At 40.6% G+C, this 18,100-nt stretch overlaps 1 protein-coding gene across 1 annotated transcript; it reads left to right on the plus strand.

The window, feature by feature from the left end:
* On the plus strand, nucleotides 1-10,217 carry SFRP4 (secreted frizzled related protein 4). The gene is made up of 6 exons (XM_005679147.3): nucleotides 1-834; nucleotides 2,131-2,211; nucleotides 2,308-2,373; nucleotides 4,384-4,582; nucleotides 7,123-7,186; nucleotides 9,675-10,217. Exons 1-6 carry the CDS (start codon nucleotides 390-392, stop codon nucleotides 9,858-9,860), a joined length of 1,041 nt encoding a protein of 346 aa, XP_005679204.2. The 5' UTR covers nucleotides 1-389; the 3' UTR covers nucleotides 9,861-10,217.

Below are 18,100 nucleotides of genomic sequence, written 5' to 3' on the forward strand. Positions count from 1 at the left end.
GAGGGCTGGGGGGTGGGGCGGCCGATGGGGAGCCCGCGCCGAGCCTGCTGCTGCCAAGGGAGCGTTCCGAGCCCACGTCAGGGGAAGTGTCGGGATAAATAGGTCCGGCAATGGCCGGGGTTGGCTGCGCTCGGAGCTGCCGGGCCGGGGACTGGAATTGTCAGGGCGGGTTTGCGCCGGGGAGGCTGAGGGCTGGCGCTGCTCGTGCCGCGCGCGCCGGACTGCGGATACCCCCGGCCGGCCCCAGAGGCCGCGCACTGCTGCCCACGGGAGTTTGGGGAGAGCACATCCCCTGTGCCCTAAAGGACCTCTTCCTTCGGGAAGGGAGAGAGAAAGACTAGGGAGCGCCCATTCTGTCTACTGGGGTGGCGGCGCGGGAGGGCAGTACCATGCTCCTCTCCATCCTGACCGCGCTGTGCCTGTGGCTGCGCCTGGCGCTGGGCGTGCGCGGCGCGCCCTGCGAAGCGGTGCGCATCCCGATGTGCCGGCACATGCCCTGGAACATCACGCGGATGCCCAATCACCTGCACCACAGCACGCAGGAGAACGCCATCCTGGCCATCGAACAATACGAGGAGCTGGTGGAGGTGAACTGCAGCGCGGTGCTGCGCTTCTTCCTCTGTGCCATGTACGCGCCCATCTGCACCCTAGAGTTCCTGCACGACCCCATTAAGCCGTGCAAGTCGGTGTGCCAGCGCGCGCGTGACGACTGCGAGCCCCTCATGAAGATGTACAACCACAGCTGGCCTGAGAGTCTGGCCTGCGATGAGCTGCCTGTCTACGACCGGGGTGTGTGCATCTCGCCTGAGGCCATCGTCACTGACCTCCCTGACGGTGAGACGGGGAAGGACCGAGGTGGGGGGTGGGGTTGAAGAGGCACTCTGGACTGTCACTGCCACGTGAGAACCCGACAGACACATTGACAGCTGCCAGTGGGTGGTCAGGCAGCCCCCCATTCTTCTTAGGCGAATTGGAGGAGGTGGGAAGGGCTGGTGACTTGACTTCTGGAAAAGTCTGCCTTCTCCATAGGAATTTCAGGAGCTAAAGAACACCATGTCCCCATAAAGAGGGATGGGCGATTTTGCTTAGACAGGTGACACTAGATAAGTTTTTCTTTGTAGTAATAAAATAGTAATAGCAGTGACAGTTGGGTCTGAACCAGCTTTCAGCACTTTTTATATATCATTTAATAAATAAAACACTCCTACCAGGATTCTCCACTTAACTTTAGCTCTTGAAAGCTCTTTCTGAAAAAGCAGTACTAGTTGTCACTTCCCACCAGGAGTACAGTTTATAAATTTAGTTGCCCTGGAAAACTGTGATGTCTGTTTCATGGTCTTTGACCCAATGCCAGCGTCTGTGGCATCTTAGTTAACTTGAACTCAACCACCACTTCCTTCTTTTCTCTTTAGTCTTTTTGCTGCTTTTCTAGGAAGAAGAGGCAGGTTTAAATCCACTTCTTGAAATAAAATCTAAGAATATTTTTGCCTCCTTTTATCCCTGACTCAAGTTGCTACACATTTAAAGAAATTATGGTGTTGCTTTAGTGTAGTTTCTGAAGTTATACCTCAGAGCCTTGCCCAAAACGTGGAGGTGGAGAGGTGAAGTGAAGGGGGGAAATTTAAGCTCCTCTCTAATTCAGTTTTAGAAAAAAAAAACATTTATTGCTTTAATTATAGAAATGATACAGGGTTATGCTTCTTTGAAGGGTAGCTCTGGACTGTTTCTGCAAAATGTGAGATGGGAATTGGGGACTATTTTGGTTATTTTGATTAGTGTAAACTGTCAACTTGGAAAATTAACATTTTAAAATAGATTTAGAAGGGAATGATGTAATTTATCCAGGTTGGATAAATGTTGGATAAATCCAGGTTGGCTGTATGTATGAACCAGTTTAAATGGATGTGCCTTCACTTTAGTTTGTTCTGGATAAGCAGTCTCAACCATAAGTCGTCTTTCCTAAGCCCAAAGAGTCTATATGGAAGAAGTAGCTGACAATCACATATAATTTTTGCTGTTTAGAATTTGTGTGTGTTTGTGTGTGCTGCCATGTTAGTCAGTGTCTCCAGATGATTCCTTATTCCAGCTGGAGTCACTGACCACACCCATGTGTCCCTGTGTGTTTTTCAGACGTTAAGTGGATAGACATCACTCCAGACATGATGGTACAGGAAAGGCCTCTTGACATTGACTGTAAACGCCTAAGCCCAGGTAAGTTCGTTAGCCTCAAGGCTCCATCTCTTTCTTCTTTCCAGAGTGACTTCTGAAACTTTTTTCAACATTCTGTCTGTTTTTTGTCTTCTTTAGACCGGTGCAAGTGCAAAAAGGTGAAGCCAACCCTGGCAACGTATCTAAGCAAAAACTACAGTTACGGTAAATCATCTGCTGAATCCATTGGCTTGGGGACTTGGCACATGACACAGCCCGGTCTGCTAGTCATGAAGTGAAAAAACGGGTTGGTGATTTCTCTCAGTCATGTGGGTCCTAGATGGCACAATAACAACTGTGAATATATCTTGCTTTTCTGGGTAAATCAAGTAAAAACTAAGTAAATTACCTGGGTGAGGGCAGTGCTGTGAATCAGATTATAAGTGTGACATCCTGATCCTAATTGTCCTATTTGTCCAGAAGTTCTGTCAGCCAGGACATCACCTCACTTCTCTCATGGTTTCACCACAGGGCCTTAGGGCAGCGGTGGGAGGGGATGGAAAAAAAAGTTTCACTGCTGTGGAAAGGATGGGTAAGTGATCTGTGGATTTGACCTGAGGCCCAGAGACCAAAGAATTAAGATGTGCACACGTATCTTTTTACTTATAAAAACACTTTTTAAAAAACTGTGGGAATATGTTAATCACAAGGCCTATGGCTGGAAGTATTAGCACAGTTTAAATGCTCTCTTATTTGAAAGACCCTGTCGGCACTTTCTTCAGAGAATAAGTCAATCACGCTGTCCTGAATGTTTTCAGTGAATTTAATTCTACTATCATAATTTTAAAGTAAATTTAATTAAAAATGTGTTCCTTTAAAATATCTTTTTGGGCTATTTCATGGGTTTTTTGTGTGTTTCTTAAATTATTTCTGTTGAAATAGTGGAAACTATTTGGGTAAAAATGTTTGTTTTATTTGGTAACTTAGTTTTCCATATTTCAAACTGAAATTTTATATCATAAGAACCTTTGTATTATACAACCCACATAAAAGCAGGAAGATCATGGCACTATAAAAGTCTGAAAAAATAACCTCTTATTTAGGTTGTCATATTTGAGAACCACACATAGCCAAAATGGGTAATTCAACCAAAAAAAAAAAGCAAAACACTGTCTTTTCTAGTAGCTTCTTGTTACTGTTTTTTAAACCTGTTATATGTAGATATCATCTTAATCTGATCCACTTAGCCCCTTGTCTGGCACCGTCCAGCCTTAGTTACTTAGTTGTCCAGTCTGAGTTTCACTGTCATACTGTTCTCTGAGGCATCATTGCTTCATAACCACATTGATGATGAAACTATTTTCTGTTTAAATTATTTAACTCCTTCATAAACCAGCTTCCTAGGATGGAACCAAGACAGATCCATCCTAGGCTGATTACACCACCATGGCAGGTGGTAATAGCAAGGGACCAAAGAAGTCAGCACTGCAAGCATGATCAGACGTAGTGACATTACCAGTCATCCATAATAATAGTTCCACCTCTGCCCACCACAGACCCTGCTTTGGCAGTTTGGGAAATTAAAGAATTGAGAACAGTCATCTTCCTTCTCATGTAGACTCCTTCCTACATGAGAATGTTAGGACTGTAATAACTTTCTCTGTAACAGTTCAAGCAGCAGATGGGTGATTGAACCACACAAACTTTCAGGTGCCTTCTGAATCTGAGAATATATGATTCTCACTTCAAATCATACAAGACAGAGTAGAAAGACAAAATAGTATTATTTCTACAAAATTTAGTCAAACTTCTATGTAACTAAATTTCCTGATGTTCTCTCCTGGCCCCCACCCCCCCCAAAAAAAAAAACCCTCATCATAGAATTATAGAATTTTAGGGCTGAGAAGGATCCATGGGATTCTGTATTGAAACTCTACCTGTAGCCCCATGTGGAGCAGTCACTGATCCAAAGACAGATCCCAGAGTAAGCCTGCTTGTGAATTTCCTTTTCTATCTTGCAGCATGATTCAGAACTTTTAAGACACTGTTGACAATATGGGAGGCCTTACATTTAGCATATGATTGTGTGGGCTTTTTTGCCTGCATTCGGGCAGCTTGGACATGACCATAATTACAGGAGTGATTCTTTAAGAGAGGCTCAGAGTTGGCAGGAGTACACCATCCATATTTCTCTCCAAAGCTTCGGCAACACTTAAATCGATTTTTCAATTGCAGTCATTCATGCAAAAATAAAAGCCGTGCAGAGGAGTGGCTGTAATGAAGTAACGACAGTGGTGGATGTGAAAGAGATCTTCAAGTCCTCATCACCCATCCCTCGGACTCAAGTCCCTCTTATTACGAATTCTTCCTGCCAGTGTCCACACATCCTGCCTCATCAAGATGTTCTCATCATGTGTTACGAGTGGCGCTCACGGTAGGCACAGAGGGGCAGAAAAAAACTGCACACAGCTTAGGAAAACCATGAATCCCACTTGGAAGTCCTAGTTTGTTTGTTTGTTTGTTTAAAAAAAGCACTAGCTTTTTTTAAAAAAAATCAGTTTTAATAGATGGTTTGATTGAGATATCATATATCCTAAACATCAGTTAATTCTTCATAGAATTAAGGAAAAATGAAAATATGAGTATTTCAGTGCCTCTTTAAAAATCAATTTCATAATTTATTACCTGATTTCAGAAACTTATAAGCAAATAAACTGAGTAAAACCAGTTCTTTTCAAATCAATCTTATTGTAGCAAATATTTATTTTTAAGACCTTTTAAATAAATTATGAATCAAGAAACGATGGCCATTTGAAACCCAGTTCCACACTTAGTTTATGTTTGTTTGCTAGAGTATTATATAAACACATATACACACTCACACACATGTATTGTATGCATCTCTCCAGCTGGGAGTGTGTCTCCTCACTTATCTTTCCATAACATCTTTTTATATATATCCTTACAACATAAAAAGTCCTTAAAATATAAAAATCAAACCCTTCAGCACAGGTTCCAGAAAGAGCCCCATAACTTGCTTCACTTCGTTTCTCCAGCAAAACTACTCATTTTTATTTAAAAAGTCTTCCTTTTGATTCTCTGCCATTAATAATCTTCCTATTCCTCCTGGATATACAGCTCACGATTCTATTTCTCCAAAAAACCACTTTTTGATACTGACTTCACTTGAATACTTTCTTATTCTTCAGTCTATCAGTACTTAGTACCATCTTCACACTTCTTTGTGCTCTTGGCTTTAAAGCTGTTTTACTGCTTATATCTTGTCTTTCTAAAGACATTGAATGAATGAACTTTGAATGACTGTTTCTGGGCTCATCTCCTCTATGATGCTTATATATGCTCCAGTACTAGAAGCAGCTCTGAGGATGTGCCGGATTGCTGAACAGCTGAATAGGTAATACATGAGTTAAATAACAGCCTTTGTGTCATTTTCCCTGTTAGATTATAGATAGTGTAATTCTGATCAAAATCCTAGTAAACATCTTTTGGATGATTGAGATTTATGTCTTCACAAATAATGCCAATGATCGTTTGGAAGAATAAAGTGGTAAGGACATGTAAAGGAGATTTTGAAAATCGAAGGATGAGAGAAAATGTGCCTTATGTCATGAGCAAAGTTAGTATAAAGCTACATTTGTTCAAGTCATGTGGTGCAACAGTAGGCATGTAGGTAAATAAAGCAGAGAAGAAAATCTTGCAACAGATTATAATGCATGCAAGAACTGTTATGAAAGAGATGTGGAAAATCAATAGAAATTAAACTGTTTAGTAAATGTTGCAAATAGCTTTACTTGGGAAAATAGTATGTATTTTCACTTTGTACTCAATAAATTTCAAATGGGATAAAAAAGTAAATCTTTTAAAATCTTAATCAAAAAAGATAAAGTTCAGTAAATAAATGTGTACTACCTGAAAAATAAAGTAGTCTGTAAACATAAAAGTAATGTAAGAAATTTTGAGGAAAAATGTCAGTGCACATATCTGATGACAATATTGTGCATATTAAAATCAAAAATAAAAAGAGAAAGACATGGACTTCCCTAGAGGTCCAGTGGTTAAGACTCCAGACTTCCACTGCAGGGGCCATGGGTTCAATCCTTGGTCTGTAAATTAGGATCCTGTGTGCCAGGCAGGCAAAAACAATTTTCTTAGAAAGAGAAAGACAAAAAATAAATTACTGCAATGGGTATAACAAAAGATAGTGATGTTACTCTTTAAAAGTAAGTATAAATTTACATCTAAATAAATATTTAAAACATTGACTACAATATAGAAATGCATGTACGAAGTCTATACAAAGTTCTAAAAGAAGTACAAATAGTAAATAAACATTAAAATATTTACCTCCTTAGTTTTCCAACCCAAATAAAAGCAAGATTCCATTCTTACCTAGTCTTAATGTTGGTGAATTAAATGACAGTTCAACCATTTTGAAAATAATTTAGCACTATGCATTGAAAACCTTAAGAAAAAAATACATATTCTTCAACCCCAGATTTCCACTTTCATAAATCTATCTTAAGGAAATAATTAGCCAGTGCACACTAGTGATATTCAGTGCAATGCTGATGATAATAGCTAAGCAAAAGGGAGGTTCAACTGTACAGAAATAGTTAAATATATTATGGATATCCATAGTTATAATTTATATAGTTAGGAAAGTTATATTTTTTTAATTTTTCAGGTATATAAGAAAATGCATACAATGCTGAAAGGAAATATACAGTATGATCTAAATGTACAGTGTGATCTAATAAAATATGAAATATTAGTAAAATAAATACACTGAAAGAAAATATTAGTAAAATATAAATGGGGACTTGTGGGGCTAATGGTTACTGAAGAATTTTGGTTTTTACAATTTTTTGTATTTTATATTTTTGGACTTCTGTATTTTTGAAATTTTTACTTTCATAATTAGCATTGCTTATTAAGATAAATTACATTTTTCAGGATGATGCTTCTCGAAAATTGTTTAGTTGAAAAATGGAGAGACCAACTCAGTAAAAGATCCGTAGTAAGTATAATTAGGAACTCATAAATATGGATTTAAATGCATGTATTTGGGAATTCTTCACATTCTTTCATCTCTAGGTTATCATGTGCTGTGCTTAGTCACTCAGTCATGTCTGACTCTTCGTGACCCTGTGGACTGTAGCCCTCCAGGCTCCTCTGTTCATGGGGATTCTCCAGGCAAGAATACTGGAGTGGGTTGCCATACCTAGCTCCAGCTAGGCTATGATAGGAGCCAGCAACAGTAGCGGTATTTGTCTTTTGAATAGGTAATTAACAGAATAACTTTTCTCATGTGGAGTTTTTATCATAAATTTCTCTTCAGTCTCAAAGGTGATTTGGTTGCATTCAATACTGATCTACTGGTTTTTATCATTTCCAGATTAAATTTATTTATTGCTTTCTTTATTGTATTATATTTAATTTGTTTAGCAGACAGTCAGGTGCTTCAACAGAATTAATATCCAGTGGTATTAATACAGACATATATGGGTGTGAATATCTGCTTTTGAAATTCACACTGTCACTGTACAGAGAAGATTCTTTCCCTGTATTTAAGATAATTTCAAGACTTTTGTCAAAATAAATCATATACAAAAAGTAATACTTTTGTGGTCAAATCCATAATTTAACGGTAACATCATAGAAAAATTGGTCACTCAGTTAGAGGAGTTAGAATAATTTTCTGGCCAGAGATGTGAAATCATTCCAGAACTAAAGAAATCAGGTTATTGGTTTGGATTTTAAAAGCATCCCTTTTGCTTAAAATATGTTTAGATGTATGCAGGAGAGTTTGTGTTACCCAGTTCAGAAAAGATACTGCAACTGCCTATGTTCTCTTAGTTTGCAGGAATGAAAATTCTTGAGCAAGGGGAGAGTGTATATTAATACTGGTTTATGGAGAAGGTGGGCTTTCCAGGTAGCTCAGTGGTAGAGAATCTGCCTACCAGTGCAGGAGCCGCAGCAGACATGGGATCAATCCCTGGGTTGGGAAGATCCCCTGGAAGAGTAAATGGCAACCCACTCCAGTATTCTTGTCTGAAGAATCCCGTGGACAGAGGAACCTGGCGGGCTACAGTCCATGGGGTCACAAAAGAGTTGGACGTGACTGAGCAACTGAGCGTGTTTGCATGCATGGAGAAGGTAGTTTCAACACAACCTCTTCTACTGAGTCCTTTTCTAAATAACAGGCCCAAACACTGCTGCTGCATCTAAGCTAAACACTCATGAGCTTCTCAGGAGCACACTTTGTCTTATTGAACAGAAAATTCTAGCAGAGTTGGTTATCTGGTTTCCAAGACTGCAGTAGATTAGAAGAATCAATCTAGAAGGTAAGTCCACCTTGAAAACTGAGATTGTTGAGAGGAAAGAAAGTTTTCAAGAATCATAACTGGGTCATTCACCTTGGCAGCAAATACTCCAAAACAATATTAAGAATATGAAAATATCACCATGGTATAACAATACGCAATAATAAGTTTATTGTTTTAGGACTAGAGTTGTGCCCTAGGAGGGTGGGGACTGTGTTTTTCATTTCATTGTATTTTTACTGCCTGACCTATGGTTGTGGTCTAATTTTTATACTCTAACATAAAGTAGGGACATGTGTGTTATAATGAAAAGCAATGTCTATTCAAGTAGACTCTTTTTCATTTTTTTCTTAGACATTTTCATATTTAAAGAGTAAATTCTTTTTCTATCATGGAATCTTGACTGTCTAGAATGGCATTTCTCATCAGCTCTGGGTAGCTAACACATGAGTGGATTACTATATGTGGGTGGGGCTTCCATCTTCCTTCAGATGTAAGAGAGTTAGGTGAACCTTTAAGTGTGGTAAGAAATCCCAGCTTCCTAGTGAGGCTGGATCCACTTCTGCTTTTAGCCTTGGCAAAGCCTTTTAAGAGTGACTGACTGTATAGGAAAGTTGCATTACAGGGCCTATGGGAAAAATTGCATACATTAGGGCCTTTGCAGGAGGAGAAGGGGATGACAGAGGATGAGATGGTTGGATGGTAACACCAACTCAATGGGCATGAGTCTGAGCAAACTCCAGAAAACAGTGAAGGATAGAGAAACCTGGCATGCTGTAGTCCATGGAGTCACAGAGTTGGACATGACTGAGCAACTGAACAACAACAACAAAGGGCCTTAGGCTGTGGAGTCAGGCTGGTAAATTTCAATCCCAGCTCTGACTTTGTTGGCTCTGCAAATAACATCAGTATGCTTGTTTCCCAGTCATGACAATGGTGTCTACCTAAAAGGGCTGTTTCAATGAAATAAATGCATGTCAAGACATGACCATATATATCAAGTGCTTTCCAAAGCACCTGTTACAGGATACGTACTCAACATCACAGGGTAGAGTAGCTATGATAATCATGAATGTCATGATGAGTATACTACAGTGAAAACACATGTTATTTTGGATATTAGTTTAATAGCATGAAGAGGTGAGACATATTTGATGGTCACATGTACACATTGCCTCCCAGCAGTGGGAAGAGAGGCTGCAGGAACAGCAGAGGACAACCCAGGACAAGAAGCGAACAGCAGGGCGCACCAGTCGCAGTAACGCCCCGAAGCCCAAGGGGAAGCCACCTGCTCCCAAACCAGCCAGCCCCAAGAAGAACATCAAAGCTAGGAGTGCTCCAAAGAGCACAAACCCCAAACGAGCGTGAGCTAACTGCTTTCTGAAATGGGGACTTCCTCTCAGAGTGAGGCCAGGCATCGCCCAGACAGCCTGTAGAAGGCCACACACCCCTCGCCTTAACAACCACAGTCCTCTTCATAGACACATCTTGCAGCATTTTTCTTAATGATATGCTTCAATTTTTCTTTTTAAGTCACTACAAACCATAGTGGTAGGTATGCCCTTTGGTATGGAAGGTATAAGAAAGCTGGTCAAATAGGCTTATTGTATTGAGAGTAAACTGTGTGCAGACTCTGTGAGAGCTCCACTAGGGCAAAGATGCTTTTGTTCTTACAATTTGACCTGATATGTGCATTGAAAAATAAATGCCATATTACAAACAAAACACCCAATTTTTTTTTTTACAATATGTTTTATTTCATTTGGTGGTTAGGATGTGAGCAGTTTTTCAAAATGTGGTTGAAAATATAATGCTTCTAAAGAGGAAAGCGAGAGGAATGAATGTTTCAAAGGTCTTTACTGTTTGCAGAAGAATTTTTGTGATCAAAGGGGATTTTTGAACAATCTAGAAAAGTAGGATATGAAAATCAGAATCAGTCTGGTTTTATGGTTTTTGTTTTTACAAAGAAGACTTTCTGCTCTGTTTTCAGCTAGAAACCCTAAAAACTAAAACAATAGTATTGCTAAATGAATAAAAGGGAAAGGCAGACAGACAAAGTCTGGATCCTTGTTTTCTGGTTACCATGCCATAGTGGAGATGCTCTGGTTTCATATGCACGTTTCTTACTAGCCCCTTTAAGCAGCACTGGAAACACTTTGTTTCTTCTCTATGATTCAGGTACCAACTAGTCATCCTCAAGCATCTTATACCTGTGGGTGTGATGCTCATCTCACTTCCCAGGACATCCCAGGTATCTTGATGCCCAGCCTCTCTGCTGATTGCTGGTGCCCCCAAGGGTGCCTTGGGCCTGAGGTAGGAGGGTCGGGATCCAAAACCCCTGGTCTTCAGCCTGCTGTGGCACCCTTGCCACACACCAGCTCTGTACTTGGAAAAGACAGTTGCTGTCACTTGTCCATCCACCACTCAAGGATATAGAAGAACAAACTGCAAGCTTAAGAGTAAAATCTCCTTTAGATGTACCATTGTTGCTGCTTCTCAGAGTAGGGGTAAGTTACGTGTTGCATTCACACACGATGATTAAACAGATAATTTAATTTCATCTCTGTAGGCTTTGGGACACAGAGGTGAGGTGTGTGGGTAAGCCAGGGCAGAGTGAAGAAACAGTGTTAATGAGAGTGCTGGCACGGGCACCCATCTCCTCCTGAAAGTGTAACTTCATCTGCATCCTGTTACCCCATGGCAACAGAGCTGAAGGAATCCAATACAAACACCCACACAGAGGTATCAATAAAATACTCCATGTGTGTTTCTGTCTAAAAAACAAACCACTCTGGCCCTTAAGGAAAACCAGACAGGTATTTAGGATAGCATCTAAAGAAATCTAGGAAAGTCCATGAAAAGCCATTGATACCCTAGATTACCTCCTTAGCATAGTAGGAATTTGGAGGGTTGGGAGGGGAGTTAGAACTCTCAGTGGAAATGAAAAAAACTCCCTGCAAAACATTTTTTAAAGTGCAAAATGATGTAACAAGAGTTTGGAAATGACTTGACAATTTTAAACACAGGTTCCTTTGAAAGTTTAACTGAAATCATATACTGCATATCACAACTTAATAAGGTACATTAATTACTTTGATTAATTGATAATCACTGTTTATTTGTTATTAAAAAAAGTTGAAAATGAACATCAGCCCACACTGAGAGTAATATAACAAATGTGGAAGTGGGTTTTGTGTGAGAACCACAGATTTTTCTCCCTTAAAATATTTTTTCCACCTAAATACTTATGAGAGGCAAATCGCTCACCTGAGGGGTTGGGGTTTGATTGTATAATGGTGCACCCTTCCTGCCATCTTGTTGAGTTTTTCTCTTTGGATGTAGAATATCATTTTGGGTAGGCTCCAGTCTTTGTTATTGACGATTATCTGGTAGGTAGTTACAGTCTGGGTGTGCTTATGAGAAGAGGCAAGCCCAGGGTCCCTCGATTCCACCACCTTGTCCCCTTGATGCAGCTACTTCCTTCAGAAAACTCCCAATTCCGTCAGCATCCATCAGTTTGCTTACCAAATCCTCTTCCCTAGCTTCTGCAGGTTGCCAGCAGTGCTGAGCATTCCTTGGCTTGAGGCAGGATAACTCCTATCTGTGCCTTGGTAGTCACACAGTGTTCCTATGGGTAGGTCTGTGTCCAAATTTCCACTTCCTGACAGTCACTCCCCTTGCAGTTTGCAGTCTCCCTTTGTGCATTTATATGATAAAAATCAAAACCTATAATAGGTTTTGTTATACTGTTACACGGGTTATACTGTTTCATAATCTACCTTCTTCACTCAGCCCTTTATTTGAATTAGCTCTCACGTCACTAAAAAACCCAGGCCAGCTTATTTATAATGGCCATGGGTATTCCATGGTGAGCATCACTTAGACCTTCATGTTATTAGAGATTTAAGTTGGCTCTTAACTGTATGTACTGAATATCTCAAACAGCTTGATAGCTAATATCTGTGCTCATCCTTGCTTAGTCCTGGGGGTAAGTTCATTTAAGGGACATTGCTGGGCCGAGGAGTATGCCCAGCCAGGAAAGTTCTTGATCCTATTGTCAGTCATCCTGCAGAATGTTTGGCCCATAGGTGTATTAAAGTGATTTTCCAGCTCCTCACTAAGATTGTCTTTGCCTTCTTATAAATTTGAGCTGCGAACTCGATGTCTCTTTTCATCTATGAGCCCTCAACTGACAACATTCTCCACACTCCAGGCGTCTGGGCAATGAATGACTAGTTTATTTTGTCAATAACTTGTGAGAATGGACTTTTGAATGTGGTTCCCCAGGCATGAAGGGAGGGCAGATTTCCATGACACAAATAATTTTCTACTGCTACTGAGTTCTCAGAACCAGAAAAAAAAATGTGGCACAGAAGAGTACAAGCCATAAATGCTTCCTTGTACTCTGTCTAATGAGCATATGTTGCTTTTATAATTAGAAAATACTGTAAACATATTAGGCCTTCCCAGGTGGCACTAGTGATAAAGAACCTACCTGCCAGCGCAGGAGACATACAAGATGCAGGTTTCATCCCTGGGTTGGGAAGATCCCCTGGAGGAGAGCATAGCAACCCACTCGAGTAGTCTTGCCTGGAAAATCTCACGGACAGAGGAGACTGGCAGGCTACAGTCCATAGGGTCACACAGAGTTGGACATGACTCAAGTGACTTAGCAGGCATGCACAAACATATTACCAGAGAGAGAAAGAGAAAGAGGGTGATGAAACATAGTATGGATTTAAGCCAGGTAGCAGAGAAGGCAATGGCAACCCACTCCACTACTCTTGCCTGGAAAATCCCATGGATGGAGGAGCCTGGTAGGCTGCAGTCCATGGGATCACGAAGAGTCGGACACGACTGAGCGACTTCACTTTCACTTTTCACTTTCATGCATTGGAGAAGGAAATGGCAACCCACTCCAGCGTTCTTGCCTGGAGAATCCCAGGGACGGGGGAGCCTGGTGGGCTGCCATCTATGGAGTCGCACAGAGTCGGACACAACTGAAGCGACTTAGCAGCAGCAGCAGCAGCAAGCCAGGTAGACATGAAAACTTTTATTGATTACATGTGTGTTAGTCTGGGTACTCAGAGAAGCAGGCACCAAAATGGAATTCAGTCAAATATGGATCCTATTAGAGGAAACACCTGTGGAAAAGAGTGAGGCGGGAGTTGAATAGGGCTGGGAGAGCTGAGACAGAAGGAAGATGGACAGAAAGTGGGGGAAGAAACTCTCCAGGCTGCTTCACTGTCTAAGGAAGGCTTGTCAAGACTACTGGGAACCTTGACCCAAGCCAGCCATCAGGGACTCCCTTGTCTCCCAGGGACAGTTCTGCCTTCATATCCTACATATCTTACATTATTTACTCTTCTATCTAAGAGAGGTCTGTTTCTACTAGCACGTAAGGAAACCTTTTTTGAAAGGAAGTCAATGGCAGTAAGAATCTCTATGGTGTGTAATTTTGCCTTTACAACTTCAGGCAGTATAGGCATAAGTCTAATATATCTAGTTGCAATATTTGTATGAGAGTAGTTTCATAACTAGATAGTTCTAACATGCAGCTGTAATATCTAGATTAGAACCATTTGGTAATGGCAAATTTAAATCACATAAGTGATATATTTTAGACGAAAAAGGAGCATATTTGATCAGCAACTACATTTAGATAAGAGAGAAGACTCATAGCCAGAGGGCTGATCCCAAATCTCACAAAATTGTAATAACATGAATAACAGTATGAGGTTCAGAACACTGAGGTTAAGCAAAACATGGTATTATGAGTAAAGTTTCATAATGGTATCAAGGGATCTCTCAAATGCTGTTGTTGAATCAAACAGATGGATTTTTAAAATTCATCAACCATTTAGTCATCTAATAATTCCAAGTATTTATTCTGTCACTGAAATATTTTAGCAGCTGAAAATCACATAAACCATTGCTGAGTAAACTTTCTTCTCTCTTAAAAGCATTGAAAAAAGAACTGACTTTGGAGGTCTCCCGGCGTAACTTCCAGGGGGAGAGCAAGGCCGCACACTGTACAGGCAAGCGTCATGGCAGCAGATCAACTCCTGGGGTCTCAGAGCCGAGAGACTCCAGGGAGAGGGCCACAGAATAGAGCAGAGCACATTGGAGAGGACTGGCCCATTTTCTGCAAAGCGTCTGCTTACAAGAAACAGGGTCCAGGGAGAGGATCCTGGAAGCTATCAGCCTCTAATCAGCCATGCTTCAGGTTGGAAGTGGGCTACAAGGGCTAAGTAGGGCAATGAAGGAAACTCTGGGTTCAGGGTCAAGGTGCATGACTGATCCAGCGCCAGGCTGGAGTTTATTCGGTACTGTATAGTTCATGAAGACGAGACTCATCCCCAGCTCTGTCTGGCTGTTGGGTTAGAGGTGCTTCCTTCCCTCACAGACACACCATTGCCTGCCTTCTGAGCTAGTCCCTGTATTTGGACCCATGGCCCCACCATCATGCGCTTCTCATCTTGTTTACATATCTCAGCCAACTGCTTCAAGTTTATGCACGGATTACCTCCGCCACAATGGCCAATGACATGCATCTGCTGCCTAAAGTCCAGCTAAGATTCAAGATCCAGTGAGCTGGATCCCTGACAATTTTCTAGTCTTTTCTAACCTTTCTTTCTCTGGGGAAGAATATATTCCCAGATACCACCAACCCCAGCCCCTGGATGCCTGCCTCATGCTGCTGCATACCACTTTACTAAGTTCAAACCCCTCAAGACCAACACCAACATAAACTAAAGTTTAACTGAATATATCTCTCTGGACATTGATTATTAGACTTCTGACTACTTAATCCTAATTCTGCTGCTGCTGCTGCTGCTGCTGCTGCTGCTGCTAAGTTGCTTCAGTCGTGTCCGACTCTGTGCAACCCCGTAGACGGCAGCCCACCAGGCTCCCCCGTCCCTGAGATTCTCTAGGCAAGAACACTGCAGTGGGTTGCCATTTCCTTCTCCAATGCATGAAAGTGAAAAGTGAAAGTGAAGTCGCTCAGTCATGTCCGACTCTTAGCGACCCCATGGACTGCAGCCCACCAGGCTCCTCCTCCATGGGATTTTCCAGGCAGGAGTACTGGAGTGGGGTGCCATTACCTTCTCCTACAACCTGAAAAAAATAGCCTGTCCCTATGTCTTGCTTTTAAAATCTTTGAACAACTATGTACAACTGAGTGAAGCATGCCATCTGCTGGTTATTAAGAGTTTTGGCTTCAATGCTACTGAAGTCTTGGACCACTCCTGAGGCAATAACAGTGTGTCATTTAGGTCTAACTGGACTATAGTATTGCTGAAGTCCTCCATTTTCTTGCTGATTTTCTGTCTTGTTCTATCCATTATTATTATGAAAGCATTCCATTGAAGTCTGCAACTATTATTGTGGAACTTATTTCTCTCTTCAATTCTGTCAAAGTTTGCTTCATATATTTTGGAATTATTTTGTTATTGTGCATATGTTTATAATGGTAATTTATTGATAAATTGGATCTTTTTCAATATCTAATGTCCTTTACTGTATTCTGCATAAACTTCTTTGATGTCAAATGTAATTTTCTGATTATAATATAGGCACTGTAGCTTTATTTTAGTTACTATTAGCATGGAATACTCTATTCCATCTTTTTAATTTCAAGCTTTTTGTGTTTTTGGATTGAAAGTGAATCTCTTGAAGATAACATATTAATGGACATGCTTTAATCCATTCTGTTATGCTCCACCTTTAAATTGGAGAACTTACTCCATGTGCATTTAAATTGGGAGAACTTACTCCATGCTTCCCTAGTGGCTCAGCTGGTAAAGAATCTGCCTGCACACTGTTTATAATAGCCAGGACATGAAAACAACCTAGATGTCCATCAGCAGATGAATGGATAAGAAAGCTGTGGCACATATACACAATGGAGTATTACTCAGCCGTTAAAAAGAATACATTTGAATCAGTTCTGATGAGATGGATGAAACTGGAGCCAATTATACAGAGTGAAGTAAACCAGAAAGAAAAACACCAATACACTATACTAACACATATATATGGAATTTAGAAAGATGGTAATGATGACCCTGTATGCAAGACAGCAAAGGAGACACAGATGTGTACAGCGGACTTTTGGACTCTGAGGGAGAGGGAGAGGGTGGGATGATTTGGGAGAATGGCATTGAAACGTGTATACTATCATGCACGAAATGAATCGCCAGTCTATGTTCGATGCAGGATACAGGATGCTTGAGGCTGGTGCACGGGGATGACCCAGAGAGATGATGTGGGGTGGGAGGTGGGAGGGGGGGTTCATGTTTGGTAACTCATGTACACCCGTGGTGGATTCATGTCAATGTATAGCAAAACCAATACAGTATTGTAAAGTAAAATAAAGTAAAAATAAAAAATAATAAACAAGTTCATTAAAAAAAAAAAAATCTGCCTGCAATGCAGGAAACCTGGGTTTGATTCCTGCGTTGGGAAGATCCCCTGGAGAAGGGAAAGGCTACCCACTCCAGTATTCTGGACTGGGTAATTCCATGGACTGTATAGTCCATGGGGTCACAAAGAGTCAGACGTGACTGAGTGACTCGCTTTCATTTTACTTCCCTAGTGGCTCAAATGGTAAAGAATCTGCTTGCAGTGCAGGAGACCTATGTTCGATCCCCCTGAAGAAGGGGGATGGCAACCCAATCCAGTATGCTTACTTGGAGAATCCCATGGACAGAGGAGCCTGGCGGGCTACAGTCCATGGGGTCACAAAAAGTCGGACGTGATGAGCAAGTAATACTTTCACTTTCGCTCATGTGCATTTAAGGTAGTTAGTGATTAGGAAGGACTTATGTCTGCCATTTAATTATCTGTTTTCTATATGTCCTGTGTGCTTTTCTTCCTCAGTTCTTCCATTACTGTCTCTTTTTTAATTGGTTGACTTTTTATGTTTAGCACACCATTTTGCTTCCCTCTTTTTCCTAATAGTTTATAAAACCTCTCAGTGGTTCCTCAGAAATTACAATTAACATTCTAAGACTCATAACAAAAACAAAACAAAACAAAAAACAACTTATAACAACCTACTGTGAAGAATACCAATTTCAATAGTCTGTAATGGAATATACCACTAGTATTTATTTTAATAGTATACACTTTTCTCCTAAACTTTTCTGTCTCTTCCCTTTTATATTATTGTTGGCACATACTGCATATTTGTACACTGTGTGCCCATTAATATATATTTATAATCATTATTTTATCATCTTTTTTATATGTTGATACCATAGGGGGGCAAAAAGTGTTAGAAACCAAAAGTACAGTAATACTGGCTTTTACTTTTTATCAGTGTTCTTTATTTCTTCATGTGGCTTTGAGTTACTGTCTAGTGACCTTTCATTTCCATTTGAAGTACCCTCTCTAGCATTTCTTGTGGAGCAGATTTAGTAGTAATAAATTCCTTTAGTTTTTTTTTTTTTTTTAAACTAGGAATGCCTTAGAAGGATAGTTTTGCTAGGTATAGGCTTCTTGGTTGATTTTTTTTTCTTTCAGTACTTTAAATGTGTTATCCTATTGCCTTCTGGCCTCCATGATTTCTGATGAGAATCAGCTATTATTGTGGATTCTATGTA

Source organism: Capra hircus, chromosome 4, assembly GCF_001704415.2.
Source record: "Capra hircus breed San Clemente chromosome 4, ASM170441v1, whole genome shotgun sequence".
Classification (NCBI taxonomy): domain Eukaryota; kingdom Metazoa; phylum Chordata; class Mammalia; order Artiodactyla; family Bovidae; genus Capra; species Capra hircus.